At 38.3% G+C, this 16,112-nt stretch overlaps 1 protein-coding gene across 6 annotated transcripts in view; it reads left to right on the top strand.

The window, feature by feature from the left end:
• LOC118408336 (putative sodium-coupled neutral amino acid transporter 11) overlaps window positions 1-16,112 on the top strand; it is a 64,080-nt gene that overhangs the window by 38,023 nt on the left and 9,945 nt on the right. For all 6 annotated transcript variants that reach the window (XM_035809023.1, XM_035809026.1, XM_035809024.1 and 3 more), the window contains 2 exons: window positions 15,214-15,343; window positions 15,899-15,973. In XM_035809023.1, coding sequence (XP_035664916.1) covers window positions 15,214-15,343; window positions 15,899-15,973 — 205 coding nt within the window. The remainder of the gene's footprint in view (window positions 1-15,213; window positions 15,344-15,898; window positions 15,974-16,112) is intronic.

The following is a 16,112-nucleotide window of genomic DNA, read 5'->3' on the forward strand; positions in this document are numbered from 1 at the left end:
GTTACCTTGCACTTTTTGCCTAAATATCGAAGCACGAAATCACATTTCACTTTTTGACCATGGCGTCCAGAGGAGTTTACTACGTTGAATAATCAATACATACAATAACATATCTAGTTCAAACCTGCAGGCTCCAACCACCTGACAGCCCAGCACCATCCTCTTTCAGGATAATTGAAAAGAAACTCTCTAAGTGCCCAAGTGTCCTAAATAATTTGGCACCAGTGAAGACCCAAAGCACTTGGCATTTTGTTACCAATGTGTTGCTAGATCAAGTTTTCTTTACCAACCCCTTTGGGTGTTGAACCCTGGAAATCCCCAGTACAAGCGATCCATCTAGGTGTCAGCCTGCCGGAGTGCATTACCAGACGGACGATGTTTGGTGCGAGGCCTGCCTGGTACCCAGACGAGGTTAATGCAGTCATAGCACACACTTCCAGGCATGTGGTATTGATCTGCTCTTCCTGTCAGGTTTCATACCCATCAACAGCAGCTAAATTGTACCACATGGAGTGCGGTGTACCGAAAGTGCGAAAAGGAACGAAAAGGAACGAAAAGGAAAGTACCGAAAGTGCGAAAAGGAACGAAAAGGAACGAAAAGAAACGAAGTATGAAGCAAAGTGAAATAAAATCGATGGGAATATAAGGTAACGTTACTGTGGATGGAGGCAGAGGCTTGAAATTCTAACTTAGTAGTGTAAGACCAGATTCAGATACCCAGGATAACAAAATTCCAAAGAAGCAACAAGTACATGCTAAGGCTTGACATGGCATCCCGGACAATATTAGCTTAGTAGAGTCAGCATATATTTGCACAAAATACAAGGCAGCAAAATGTTTTCGTTATTCTATTGCTTCTTCCCTCGCTTTCCTTTCATCATGATATGACTTGATCTGACAATATATCGCAACAGGCCTGTGTCACAAGCAAAAGACATTGCTATGATAAGAAAATGGTCCTCTGGGTAATTTGCTGATGTCACCAAGATAGCGTTCTGTGGAGAGGTGGCCCTACACAGCCTGAAGCATTCATTGACCTAAATCTACTTTTTATCTTTCTTAGGCCACACCAATTTCATTTGTTGTTTCTTGGATTTCCCAACCTTATATTTTCCGATTTTAAAAAAAACAAAACTTTTTAAATTGATGGCCACACCTCGTGTTGACACAATTTCACAGCCTCTCCTTTCTCAATGAACTATAGGCCTCAAATTCCAGTAGCTGTGCGTGCCTACTTTGGACCGTACGTAAGTTTTCTTCAAACTTTGGACTTTGCTGCCAGGGACCCCTAAATTATCTGTAACTTGAGTAAGCCCCTCAATCTCTCCTACCCCCAACTTTTTGCAAAAATTTTTTTTAGACCGACCGACCCAATTCTTTTCAGAAAAAATCCGAGAAACAGCAAATAGAATGGGTGTGGCCTTACGGCAAAATATACAACTTCCCTTTCCTGAAGGCCAGCAGTTGAGCTAGGAAAACGACATAAAGATATAAAAGAGTACCTCTATACATCATAATCAGCCAAGCAGCATATACCATGTTTTCTTATGCCATAAGTCATACATATTAAGCTGCACAAATTTATGTATTTGTAAGTCCTGATTTACGTGGGACCTTTTTTTTTCTGACACGATAAATGTGCAATAATATCATAGAGGAAAACATAGGTATATCACACTGCATTTATCATCATCAAAACACACTTAATGGTAATTCATGTTGCTCTTAACTTTCTATCACGCTCTTAAAGGCATCATGTACACTAAAACTATTCATGGAGAAGGCAAATCATATTTTGAAATGATGGTTTTGGAATGGGATGTCCCATGTTACTGAAATGTCAGATGTTATTTGGGATTTGTATGGGGACTGGTATTTTTCATATTTTCTCACGAAAGGTTAAATGTACTCATGGGCCAGGTTATAAATAGCACACGGGAGCAGTTTCTGAGTATTCTAGCGACATACATAAATTTTAGCACCAAAATTAGAGGGAATCTGTTCTAAAACAGTCATCATTTCCCATGTTTTACATTGGTGCTACCCTAATTCAGGGAGTGCCTTTGGGCTTAGGTCCTACATTAGAGTATGTCATAAACCATGCACCATCTGGTTGTCTTGATGCAGGTCTTTCTTTTATTACATCTCAGAGAAACTAAGCTCATTAATGAGCATGAGGGGGTGTCAATATCCCCTCAAGGCTCCATCATCTCTCACGCTAACATGAATCTGAGATATTCAGTCTTGCCTTGGTGCTGAAAATTTGGTTATTGTAAAAAAAATGATAGTTTGGTAAAAATAATCTTTTTCATGGTATTTGACAAGATAATCAACATGTTTTTGTTGAAGAAATTATATATATGGCTGTTTTATGGTTATCCTGCTTGAGCTGAATAAATGATGAATCTCTGATGACAGGATAGTGATTTGTGTTAGACCATAAATAAACTAATGGATGAGAGGAAGATATTACGATGTGGCACGAAGTTTCCTGTAGGTTGCATGCTTTTGTAACACCTTAATACATCCAAAATCAATTATTTGTGATAAAAGAATCTTACACTAAGTGGTTTTAAAATCCTAATGCATGGGGTGTTGTATAACTTTTCTCTGCTCTTTTTCAAACAAAATGTCAAAATGCTCAATCAGTTGCCAGGATCCTTGGAAGAAAGGCAAATTTGTTCAGATTACTGCAGCACATTTTCCATTTCTGACCTTTTATGAATCAATATTAACCCAGTATCTTTCTTTACCCAATTTGTTGGAAACCAAATTAAGACATGTTAGAAAGGTTACACAAATGTGCAAGGTGTAAGGGTTCAATATGGTGATATTTGCACAGGAAATGAGACATGGCAACAGCCCAAATGTTTTGACAGGAGTGCTTACACAGTGGGTGGAGGTAATCCTGTAGGGGTACAATAGAACAGATGTGATGGTAGTATGCAGTGGTTAGCGGCCCTGCCTCTGGAACTAGAAGCCATGAGTTCAAATCCAACTGTGTCGCTCATCCAACATGCATGCTACAAGAAAAGGTTGCAGTCCTTAGGACAGGACATTAAGCCGTTGTCTTCTGTTCATTGTGCTTATCAAAAAGATCTAGGGTAATTTCCCTGGTACAATAAACCTGTATGTATTATACAAGTAGTGTCTTTCTTCTCTTTCACAACCAGTGGAAAACTAACTCTTTGGTGAGCTAAAACTGGATAAAGATCCCTTTCTTTTCTTTCCACATCTCATGTGTTTTCAACAATAGATATTAAGCAGTAATGCTTGGGCCAGGATGAGTTGTGAGACACTAAGTTATGTAAGTACATTTCTACATCTTGGTAAATAGTTGATAAATTGTTGGCTGGGATTTGAACCCTGAACTTCAGGTTACAGCTTTATATGCTTGAATCCAAGCTCACAAGACCTTTAAGAACAGTTTTTACATGTATGCTTTTCACCAACATACTACCAATAATGATAGTGACAAATGTATTAGCAAACATTCCAGGGGATATAAACCTTCCTTTCACCCGAGTCTTGTAATCTGCTTGAAAGATCTGGTGAATAGCCTAGGGGGCTTTTAGCGCCTCCCGGTTATGTATGTAGCAGCTTACATTGCCAGCAGGATCTTAGACTACACATTATGTTGTTCACATCTTTCTTGGCTAGTCAAACTTTAAAGCAGATTGATAGGATTTATGTGAAGGAAGGAAGGATGAAATATGAGCATGATGAATCAGTGTTAAGATAGCAGTGAATAATAGGTTGATAGTGGTTTAAAGCAATGTTAGTTTGTTGTTTTGTTTTGTTTTCTTTGCTTAAATTCTTGGAACTGCATCTTTCCTTATGTCACACTGATATTTGATACTTTTTTTATGCCTACACACTAAATGAAGAAAATACATCAAAAGATATGTTGTGTTTTACAATAGTGGGAGTAAGAACATGCATGTTTTTTGTAACATTTAGCATGCAAAATTATGTGCTTATCAATTTTCTCCCATGAACCTAAATAGCAAGAACGCCCTGGGCAATATGTATTAAAAACATACGTATTCTTTTACCACCTTGGGAATAAGAACATACATATATCTGTAACATTTTTGCATACAAAAAACTGCATGTATATCAACTTTTCCCTTATAAACCTAATTAGCAAGAACGCTCTGGGCAATACAGACATCTACAGACGTAAATATTACTTCATGTTGTGCATATTTTGTTTCTGATATTTCAAGTTACTTGACAGGTGCACTTTTCCCCTTGCGATTGTAGGTATACATATATATATATATATATGGGTCAATGCAGTTGGTTGGCCCTATTAGGACAGCATTGTCCAATGCAAACCTTTACCCATTTACTGATTACTCCATTACATTAGCTGAGTAGCTTACAGCAAGAGGTTCTCAGCTTAGATTAAGCTTCTTGGCCTTGCTAAGTGCTCAGTGGTATTTCAAATGGAAGATGTACTTCTATATGTAAGAATGTAAGAACAGGTTGTCAGACAAATCCCATTTGTATAATATATCAATTCTCATATCCTTTAAGTCAAAATAAGTTTAAAAAAGAGATATTAATATATGACAATATGAATTCAAACAAGCCAAGTAAAAGTGCATAATGTGGATTTGTAATATCCCTTGAGCTCCCATTCCCACTTTCAAGGTGCATTTATCATTACGTTGTGCCAACAAAATCAGGAAAAATCGTGCAATCAGTAAAACTAACAACAGAATCTGTATTCATGGGGGATTTTATCATCCAACTTTTATGGTCCTGATGTGGTTATTAGAAAACAGGGGCCACCTTGTGACAGTAACTGGGCGTATCATTGACAGCTCAATATATAAAGGCTTACTAAAACATATTCATGAACACAACCATGTATTGTGCTATGCTATGCTTTAAGCCATTTGTAGCATTATACCACCTATACCCAACTTACTAGACTTCAGTACTAGTAACTGTTCAGACCATAATTGTGTTAGATTGAGAGACACAATTTAATTGATCAAAGGCCCTTCGAAATTCCTACACATCCAAAAACATAAGCGCAGAGAACCATTTCAGACTGCCAGCAATTTTATATAGGAATGAAAGAAAAATTGCTCCAGGATATTTCTGACACACAGATGAGGTGGAGGGTCAGTGGATTAGAAATGTCATTGTTGTGTATTTAATGAGCTGTAACGTTACAGTATGTAGCAAGCCATCCAATTTACTGTCCAGATTGGAAAGTGGGCTATTATTGTTTATGGTCTAGTGGAGAGTAATGGCTCAATTTTGGTGGAGAAGATCATTTTGAGTTGTTTCATTCAGGGATAGTAGTGGCCAGTAAAAGTATCCTGAATTGTTGGTGTAAAACTATGTGTGTGTGTCTGTCTATCTGTCTACAGGGATAAAATGTGTGTGTGTGTGTGTGTGTGTGTGTGTGTGCAACACAGAGAGAGTGTGTGTGTGTGTGTGTGTGTGTTTTAGAAAGTTATGTCAGCAAATGAGAAAAAAATAGAAAAATCTAGTCTTCTTTACTTTCATTCAAGAAGCAACAAAATATTTTTATAGAAAGAATATTATCAGAGGAAGCACAGATCAGCTTGTTTCAAATTGGTCAAAATTGGTTAGTCTAAGAACTATTGCAGATGAGTTTGCAGTCTGCATTAGCAAACTACATACACCTGAGGTGGAATCAAAGGATACAGATTTAGCTCCTGCTTGACTTGATTTGAACAGTTAGACTTCAATTTGCCACCAGTAAATTGCAATTGATCTGATTGTCTGGTATGGAAATTGTCTAGAAAGATAGAGTTGGGCTAAACTTGGCACATGGGTTAATAAACTTTAAGGTATAGTACTACTATGGCCTTACTAAGGTAACACATTTGAGGAGAAGTGAAAATGACAAGGAATTTGTACAATTTTCTCTATTGAAGCACTGAAGATGCAACTTACTGCTCCTTGGGTTACAAAGGGAATATATAATATACAGAGTTTCTGACTAAAAAATTTAAAAGAAACTGCCAAAAATAGATTGTTTCGAATTTCATCTTCTAAGATAAAACCAGAGTTTGGCTTGAATGGCTTATAAATTAGTGCTGAAGAATACTTTCTGGACACTACTAATGATTTTTTTCAGTATCCTGGTGACATTTCCCATATTGAGTTTCTAATCCTGAGCAAAACGTCTTCATTGTGTGACCTTTGCCCACTGTGTGGGAGTCTGACGTGAATCATCTTGTGTTTCCGCTGACTTTGTCTGGTTGCTTCAGTGCTTGCTGCTGAGGGTGTGGCTGCGCATCTTAATGTTTGCCAATTATGAATGTTCACTTGTGGTTTTCTTTTGGGTAGAGTGCATTGATGGTAAATTTGTAGACTACTAAAAGAACTGGGTAACTCCATTCTATTACATTGATGAATGTTGTATTTGCATAATTTTTTATCAATTCACAGCTGGGATATGAAAACTCTCTCAAACAAGATTTTTCCAATGGTACTGATGAAAGACATGGTTATCTGAAATTTCTGACCATTTCCAAAATCATATCCAGTTGCTTGAGTTGCTTTTTGGTGTATCCATTTTATTACATTTTTCAGACTCATGAATATCACCAAATATGGTAACAAACTAATCTTAGTGCTTTTTCTTTTCTTTACCTTCTTGAACCATATCACAATGGTGTGCTGAATCAGTTGGAGTGATTGTATAACGTAGTCCAAACTTAGGAGACCATATTGTTGCAGTCACTATTATGCAGTCCACCCTGTGATTTGTACCCCTTGCCACACACAATGTACATGTAGGCATTGAGGGATAGTATTTCACAGCCCTGACCATGATGCCATACATCTGAATAGCTCTCGAGTCCATTTGATAGCTCTATAAAAAAAAAGATTTTAAGTCAAAGCTGCACAAGATCAATATACTTACATGTATCAATGCATCAAATCCTTCAAGTGTAAACTTGAAGGTGAAATCAGCAAACTTGTGTGTAAAACCCTTGAAAATTGCATGAAGTGTAGATTGTAGCTGTTCACTGGACAGTGACGGATGTTGCTGATTCGATCAAGTATGACCCAAAGGTTGTGCAGTGGCAAAAATATACTGGGGAGTGTTATCGCTGGAGGGTTTCCAAAGCAGGTCTAACATCATCACCATAGCCATTCTTCATGTTCGGAAGATTAAAAGCTGGCGGCTTCATCGTCTTGAGCCTTCCCAAAGTGTGTCACAACAGTCGTTACTTTGAGAGCAACGCATTTAAGCAAGTTTAGTACACATGGAGGAAATCTAGATAACGTTCCCTCGACAGTTTTGTAAAAGGAACGCTGTCTCAAAGTGAGTTCTAACATCAATCTGCAGGTCCAGGGGTCATCAGTTGGGAACTTAGTGCAGAAAAACATCCCACAATTCCATTAAAACTCTTACTCAGGGGGTAAAGGAGAGTCAATGTCATGTTCAAGTCAGTTGGTCTTACTGTTATGAGAGTAAATCACTTACTTTAAGGTCATTGCTTCCTTTACTATCTGCCTTTGGATAAAAAAAGAACCAACTTGTGCATTGCAACTGCCTGTCCTTACTTCACCTTGCCTATCCCATCATGCTGTAATGTTATGAGTTTGCCTGCTGTATTTTCAGTAAATACATGCAACCATTAATTGCAAGTACATGTATAATGGAATCACACCAACCTGGTGAGATAGCAAGATTGGATTGATCCAGGTTTTTTGGCTACTATTTGTTCTACACTCAACAATTCCCTTGATTCTATGGCTAATTCTGAAGCGGAGAAAGATAAGAATCCATTTCAAGGAAACTTCCCATGTTCCCTTTCTATTATCTTTTCCAATTGAAATTTTCCTTCTTCTTCTAAGCTTCAGTGCATTATCTACTTTTTTTATGAAAATCAATCAATCAATCAATCAATTGCTTGCATATAAGAAATGCCTCTCATAAATGGAAAAAGTTTCTGTTTTCATATCTTAACTGTTTTTTATGTCGTTATGCAGTATATGAATAGAAATGTATAATGTTGTAGAAGATCATGCGTTCAAGAAAAGCAGGATATTACAGAACTCATATTTCAGCTGCGTTAAATTTTCATACCTTTTCCCTAGGCCAATATCGTAGCATTGATTTATGCTATGGGGAAGTTGTAATCAGCTTTTAGCTTGGGGAATATTCCGACGGGATGTGATGGGATAGAGAGTTCATAAAAATGACAAATTGGAAACGGATAATGCCTTTTGTTATCTAGTATGTGGGAGTGGAAATGTCTGTATCAAAGTGCTGACAGATCAGAATGTGGTTCTTCTAGCAGCATGTTAAGAAAAATTGATCGTTACCATTGCAAAAATGAGCTCCTTTTTTTATTTTGCTGTCTGATACCAGATCTGTCATTTGATATAAAGCAATTTAAAATCTATTTTTTTGACACATTGCCTTGTGAAAATCATTGCCTTTGTATTGAAGTGTAGATGTCTATACATTGAGCGTAAATCATCAATACCAGACAAGCTTCATAGATAATACTTCAGCAAAACTTCACTCTGGCTTTCTAATTTGGCCCAGGATATTGATTTTGGGTCCTACGTAAACATTTTGCAGACAGAGCCTCCTCCATAATTGATGAAGGAAACTCAGCGGTGCTGAGGGGTGGTGTAGAATTTTATCTGCTGGTAATGTGTAGCAAGCCTTAGATGAGATTAGTTTTCTCACGAGAGTGTGTAGTTGTGGTTGCTTCAGTCTGACCCTCCGGTCAGATTTTATAGACTAAATCTTAGGGCTGTAGGTTAGGGGATGCCAAGCACATTAGAAACTACAAGGTTTGGTTGAAAAGCTGTGCTAAACATACCCCAAAGCCAAGTCTTCATCCGTGTTACACCATTGCTTCGATCATTTACAACTCTGTAGCTATTTGATGATTGCGCCGTAACGGCTGCCTGGCTCTCAGACCATGACCCTGTTACATCATTAGAGAGATCAGCTCACACCAAAGTGTGAAATTCAGAAGGGGGAGCATTAGCTTTCTGTGCCATCATGCCCGTAAACATTAACTAGGTCCAAAGTGTGAAGGTTGGGAGGAAGAGCATTTAGCATTCTATGCCATTATGCTTTTGAATATTTTTTTAGTCAGAGGAAGGAAGCTGTACAAAAGGATGACAGCAGGAAAGCTGATGCTTTTCCTCCCACTTTTAATCTAATCTAACAATTTAGTCCCCTTTAACAAATTTGTAAAGGCAATCTCTAGAATATATCAAATACTCAGCCAGGCATTAAAACACAGAATTCAATCATAGAATGTAGACATGTATATGGGCAATTAAACTATTGACCCTAAGCACAATGTCCTAGATTACATGTAAGAGCTGCTAGGTCTAGGACGACACATACATAGCAGGGTTCAAAATACAGCATGACCTGCATATGCAGCTTAGGGCAGGTAAAATTTGCAAAGGTCAACCTGCACCTGACCAGTACCTATCATATACTGGGCACATTTCTGTTTCCTCAGTGTTTGCTTCCAAACTTGCCCTGCACAGTTCATAATTAATAGACAACATATTCATCACATCTACATACCTACATATACTTGTATGAATCTGCAGAAAAATGTATTTCAATAGACTCAAGTATGCTGTTAATGAGTACCTGCTGTACTTATGTAACAGTGGGGTTCAAGCACTGCCAAACTGACCATGCCAAAGGGTTCAACCTTTTGGTGTAGTGGTTAGCGTTAGTGGATTGTGAGCTGGCCGCCCGGGTTTGGCGCAGGTTTCCGGGAGCCAGAAAGCTGTTTATACTTGCCCCTTGTGTTTCACTTAAATCAGGATTTTCAAGAAAGTTGGTGACCCACATCCCACACTGTCAGCAGATATCTTTTGTCTACAAACTAATTGAGAATAGACCAAAATATCAAGGGAAATCAAAAGAAGACAACAAGAGCAAGATGAGACTCTCTTGCTAGAGGACAAGTAATCAGACTGTAAATCTTCCAACATTTAAGTATTGATTAGGGACAGACTTAGTCACAGTTCACAAACTTTGCAATAAATCAAACTGTGGGATTATCTTTGTGGTTTTGGTGCTGACATTTTGATTAGTTTCTACAAGAGGTACTTTCCAGTTATCAAAAATAAACTCAGTTAATCAAACAAACTGTCAAAACAAGGGAAGAGTGTAAAAGTGCATTCTAGTATGAGATATTGAAAAGTAAAATAAATAGCCAAAATTTGGCAATAATTTAATGTTCCTTATCTTACTGGTCCTATACCACTGGAAGGGTAAATAAGGTACTTTATGACCACCTACTACTACCGTAATAATGTCCTTATCCTTAATGTAGGTCGAAGTAATGACATTAGACACACTATGATTGCTCTTCTTGCTTCCGACCTTATAGATTGTATCTTTAAATCGGATACCAGTTTTATGGAAAAGGATATAATTTTCCCTTGTAATTTTAGGGCTGAAATTAGTTTTTGCAGTGAGTACAAGATTTAAAAAATCAATTAGGACCTGACAGGTGAATGTCATGGTTACTGCAGTGTTTGTGCATGTACTGAGACCAATGAAGTCAGGTCTTCATCAAGGACAAGCCATTTACTCCTGCTTTTACAAGTCATATATTATGTAAATCAGTTTATGTCATACCTGTGACTCGAAAACGTTCGATACGGGTGTTCCGGACCGGGCCGTACGTTTCCGTATCGCACAGGTTCGAAAGGCGTATCACACAGGCTTTCTTCGAGTAAATCAAACCATTTCGAGCGGGCCAAATACGGCTCGGTTGGCAATTCGAATACCTGATTCGGACGTTGGAACATTGCTGTTGCAACACTTTTGGTTTGAGGGCACCAAATTTGTTCAACTTCTGGTGCATTTCGCATCAAAACATGGGTTTTCTCAGGTGTGTATGACATAAATAAGATACAACACGGTGTATTCCGCATCACCCTCGGTCCCAGCCCTCCCGCGGGTCGGATCACCCTCCGACCTTGGGTGATACGGAATACACCGTGTTGTATTCTATATGTATTGATGAATTGACTATTGATATGCTAAGTTGCATAACAAGTAGTATGTGTACTACATCAAACTAGCCGAGAAAGTTCCCAGGATCCTTAGATATCAGGCCATATCTAAACAGAGGAGTCTACTTCATTACATTTACATTTACAGTTAGTCTGACATTACGAGAAACTAATCATATACCACTGCATATGAGATTCCAACTATTTTTCTTTCCTTTTTGTAGCCCCTGGTGCTAAATTCAGCGCAAAATTTGTACAGTCTTTGCAATGCAAAAACAAGTAACTCTAGTTCACCTTAAGTTTATCCACAGGGTGACATTTTTCCATTGTTTGCTTTTAAATATCGTATTTTAGGGATGTCCAGTTGTCAGACTGTGGTTTCAAATTGTAATATTTTCAAATCATGCAGTTTGAAACCGTCGTCCATCGACTTAATCTCTAAATACCCTGTCATTAAGACCAACGGATATTGGTTACCCCGCAGATAAAGGTGAACCTGCGTTACTTGCATGTTGAAAGAAACTGCATGTGTTGCTCAAGTCCTAATTTTTCTAAATTCAATACTTTACATGTAGGCACCAAAGGTAACCCATACATATCTCAGACTGGTAAGTCTGTGTGATCGTATATTTCAAGCCAGATTTCTCTGGCTTATCATCATCCCACCATCATGCTCTCCTGCCCTTCAATAACAGGCTTAACAGCATGAAACTAGTTCTTAGTGGAAAGCAATAATACTACACATAGGGCAAATTTGATTTTACCAGCAGAGCAAGTCAGACATAATTGATGCAGAAGTGTGAAAGTCACCTTCCAAATAATCTCCCCAGGTAGGCATAGCGTGATTCGGATTGTATCCTATAAAAACCTGTGCAAAGTCTAGAGTCTAGAAAAGTGATGTGGGCAAGTTTAACATTGTGTACTTTGGGAAGGGTAAGTAATGTTTAACGTAGAAATATTCAACATTGCAGATGGAAGAAAATACCCCCATGATAGCATCATATATGCATGTTTTTTCTCTACCTATTGTTCATGTATGTACATAGCATCATCAGGTCAATAGGCCATCCAGAACTTCATCCCTGTAAGTGATATGATGCTTTTGACATGTGTCAATGTTTTGATACAGTCACCATGAGGATAAGTACTTCAATTTTGCACAAGTGTTAAGAAGAGGTTGCATATTAGGCATTTCTGGGATGCTCTTATTCGAAGTCTATGACCAGATTAACATTTTAGATATGGTACTGCTACTGTAAGAAGAATAAGGTTTCCCGCGGTTCTGAAAGGATGTTTGCTGTTGTGTTGTGGCCTTCAGGACAGTTAAGGTCTTTTCACCTCTCAAGCTTTGCATGCATTTGAAGGCTCTTAACCCTACACAAGTCACGCCCTTATGTCTCACAAGTAAGTAAGTAAGGATAAGTAAGTAAGGATAAGTAAGTAACCCTACACAAGACCTGTGCTCAGTAAATGTGGTGAGTCAGCTAGAGTTACAAGTTAGACAAGTCAATAACACTTGTACAGATCAGCTCATGAATTGTTAGTCTCAACCCATATCTTATTCCCATTTTCAGCATTTATATGTTGAGTATAAGCATTGTTCTGCTTGGCAAATGACCCTTATGCTAAAAGAAATTTTTTCCGGAAACTTGGATGTTGTCCATGAAATGAAGTTTGTGTGGCCGTCATAATGCCATGTATATACATCTACTACATGTATGCTTGTTTGCTGGCTATATTGTATTAAAGTTACTATCTCTAACAGTAGTACAGAAATGTGTTGTTCACAGGTATCATAAAGCTAGAGTGGTGGTGTCGAAGCAGGCCATTTATCTTTTCCATTGAACTTCACACAACCTTCACCACGTTATCAAGGTCATGACTAATGGAGCACTCTGACAAGTCTATAGTTACGTCCATACAGTGTAGATCCCCTGGTTATCACCCGTATCCTAGGAGACAGCACCGCTGAATGGATGAGGTAATTTTCCTGGTATAGTCTTGGCTTAAGCCGGCCAATCCCATGGGACATAACAGGGATGTGGGATGTGATACAAGGCTTATTCCCTGAGAAGTGATGATATGACGAGATGAGAATTTTCTGCCTGTCTCGTCTGTGTTGGATTGTACTGTATGAGCATATTAGGTACAAAATCAGCCAGCGGTAGCTTGCGATATCACCTCCGGTGCAAATGATTCAAAGTTGTGGTATGTCCAGTGTAGTTTGGAGTAAGAGCTTTCAACTTGTCGAAGAATGCATTTTAGTGTAAGAGCATTTTTTTAAGAAAAGGGAATTAATATCATTGAAGAGGTTCATCAGTCACGTATGTTTACAGTTCCTATCAATTTTCTTCAAACAGTGACTGTTTATTAAAGGTAGAGAACATACCTCCAAATTTTCGATGTCTATCAGTACATCTTGGACACGGAGAATGGTCTAGTCTCGTTCTTGTGAATTAATAGCTTATGCTGTATTCAATGATGCTTTTTATGACATTTGTTCACTTTAATAGCGATTCAAAGTCTCTGACCTATGCAACACTTTAGATATGGTACTTATGCCTGTAGGAAAAATTAGTTTTTTCCAAGGTGCTGAAACAATGGCTACTGTTGTGTTATTGCCTTCAGCACAGTTACGGCCATTTCACCTCTCAAGCTTTGCATGGAATTTTAAGGCTCATAAGCCTGGGGGTAAAATATGCATTGCCTATCCTCAGAGATTCAGTGGTGTATCAAGTACAGATTTGGCTGGTTAGGTGGAATTTTTTAACACTTCACAGATCAGATCAGGAATTGCTAGGTGAAGACAATTCCTTTTTCCTCCAAAACCATAGCCCATTCTCACCAAAATATGTTCTAGTCTCTTTAACTTGTAGCTTGATAAGATTACTGGTATCTTACTTTTGCTAGTAGGAAGAATGAGTTTTGTCCAAGCTGCTGAGATGATGGCTGTTGTTGTGATTTTGCCTTCAGGACAGTTACGGCCCTTTCACCTCGCCATTTCTAGATTCATAACCATGTGAGGTAAAATAGACATTGACTGTGGTCAGAAGAGATTTGGTGGTGTATCAACTACAGCTTTGCCTGGTAACGCTACATATTAGGTGCAATTTTAAAACGCTTCACATATCAGATCATAACCAAAACCATAGCCCATTCTCAACAAAAGATGTTTAATCTCTTTAAATTGTAGCTTGATAAGATTACAGGTATCTTACTTTTGCCTGTAGGAAGAATAAGTTTTGTCTGAGTTGCTGAAATAATGGCTACTGTGTTATTGCATTCAGTACAGTTACGGCCATTTCAGCTCTCAAGCTTTCCATGGAATTTCTAGATTTATAACCCTATGAGGTAAACTCTATATTGCCTATGGTCAGAAGAGATTTGGTTGTGTATCAACTACAGCTTTGGCTGGTAAAGCTATAAGTCAGGTGCAATCTTACAACACTTCACAGATCAGATCAGGGATTGCCAGGGGAAGACATTGCTAGGTAAAGACAATGCCTTCTCCCTCTTTAACCATAGCCCATTCTCACCCAAAGGATGTTCTAGTCTTTTTGAATTGCAGCTTGATGGAAAGTGAATGCCCTATAAGCTACAAGTAATTGTAACGCTAGTTCACCTTTATTCGCGGTGTAACCTATATCCGTTGCTATCAGAAATGGGTATTTGGGAAGATGAAGTCGACGGACGGCAGTTTAAAACTGCAATATTTTGAACATATTACTACTTGAAAACACTGTCCGTCCAGTTGATATCCCTTAATACCGTGTTGGTAAACACAACGAATATAGGTTACCCTGCGGATAAAGGTGAACTAGCGTTACCTTGATGAAAAGTGAATGCCCTCATTCTCCCTCTTACCTTTAGATTTATGTTCATGTACATGGCATGAAATGTCTGGTGTATTTTCATAATTATGAAAATACTTGCGACAGTCATATTGAGGTTACCTGAGTGGCGCCAAATGGCAGCTTGCTCGGGATCCTTGGGATTTAGCCCCGCCTATTATAAATATAAGCTCCTTGCAATTCAGCCCCTGACTGAAAAGAGGGAGTAGTCGACCAACCCAATAACCAATAACCAATGCACCTTTCTTTCTGACTTTTGCAAGAAGTTGAAAATGAACAGATGTAAATACAAGTACTAGTATGTAATACATCAGTAGAATTAATATTCTTTTCCTCTTCTTAGTCTGGAGAGTTCACGGTGCCGAGTGACATGGGACAGCTGATTGAAGATGAGGACCAGAAGCGAGAGCAGAGTAACATCCCGCAGGCATCCTTCAACTTCATCAACTCCATCATCGGCTCAGGCATTATAGGTCAGAACAGTCCTCCAATGGAGACAAACTACAAAGAAATTACCAGCAGGGTAGAAGGCTAAATGAAGAACACAGTATCACAAGACTTAGATGATCTTGTACCTACACCTAGTAGATTTTCCTCGATTTCTGCACAGTTGTAAGACATGCAAGTAAGGCTCTATGCAAACTTTTGCAATCTTGTTCAAACAGAGCAGCTCTTACATGAAATTTGGAAAATGTTAACAAAGAAATAAGACCAGGACTATTTGCTAATTTAGAGGGGTGGAATAGCATTCATTTGTGGTATGGCAATGTTGGAATGCAAACTTTTACAGAGACAGATGGTCAGCTTAAGTTGAATTGATTGCTGGTCTACATTTAAGTTGATGACAGGTACACATATCTTGCTGATGCACTTTCTTCATCCGACCCCCAGGATAGACCGATACCTGCACTCATGTTTTTTCCAATCCATCATTGAGTTTAAGGAAAGTTTTGATAATGTAGAAAACACACTTTTAGAATGAACAAATATACTGGTACTTCTGAATGTTTCCACGTGTTTCTCATTAGGTATGCCCTATGCCCTGAAGCAAGCAGGGTTCCCCATGGGGGTTTTGCTGATCCTGATTGTGGCCTTGATAACAGGTGAGCTATTTGTGTTTACACTGTTTATTTTCTTGATCACTGATTTAAAAATGAACTTGATCATTGACTTAAAAAGCTCCTTTGATCATGATTTAGAATGTTCTTTGAAGTAATATACCATAATTATGTACATTGATCC

Source organism: Branchiostoma floridae, unplaced genomic scaffold (assembly GCF_000003815.2).
Source record: "Branchiostoma floridae strain S238N-H82 unplaced genomic scaffold, Bfl_VNyyK Sc7u5tJ_1574, whole genome shotgun sequence".
Classification (NCBI taxonomy): domain Eukaryota; kingdom Metazoa; phylum Chordata; class Leptocardii; order Amphioxiformes; family Branchiostomatidae; genus Branchiostoma; species Branchiostoma floridae.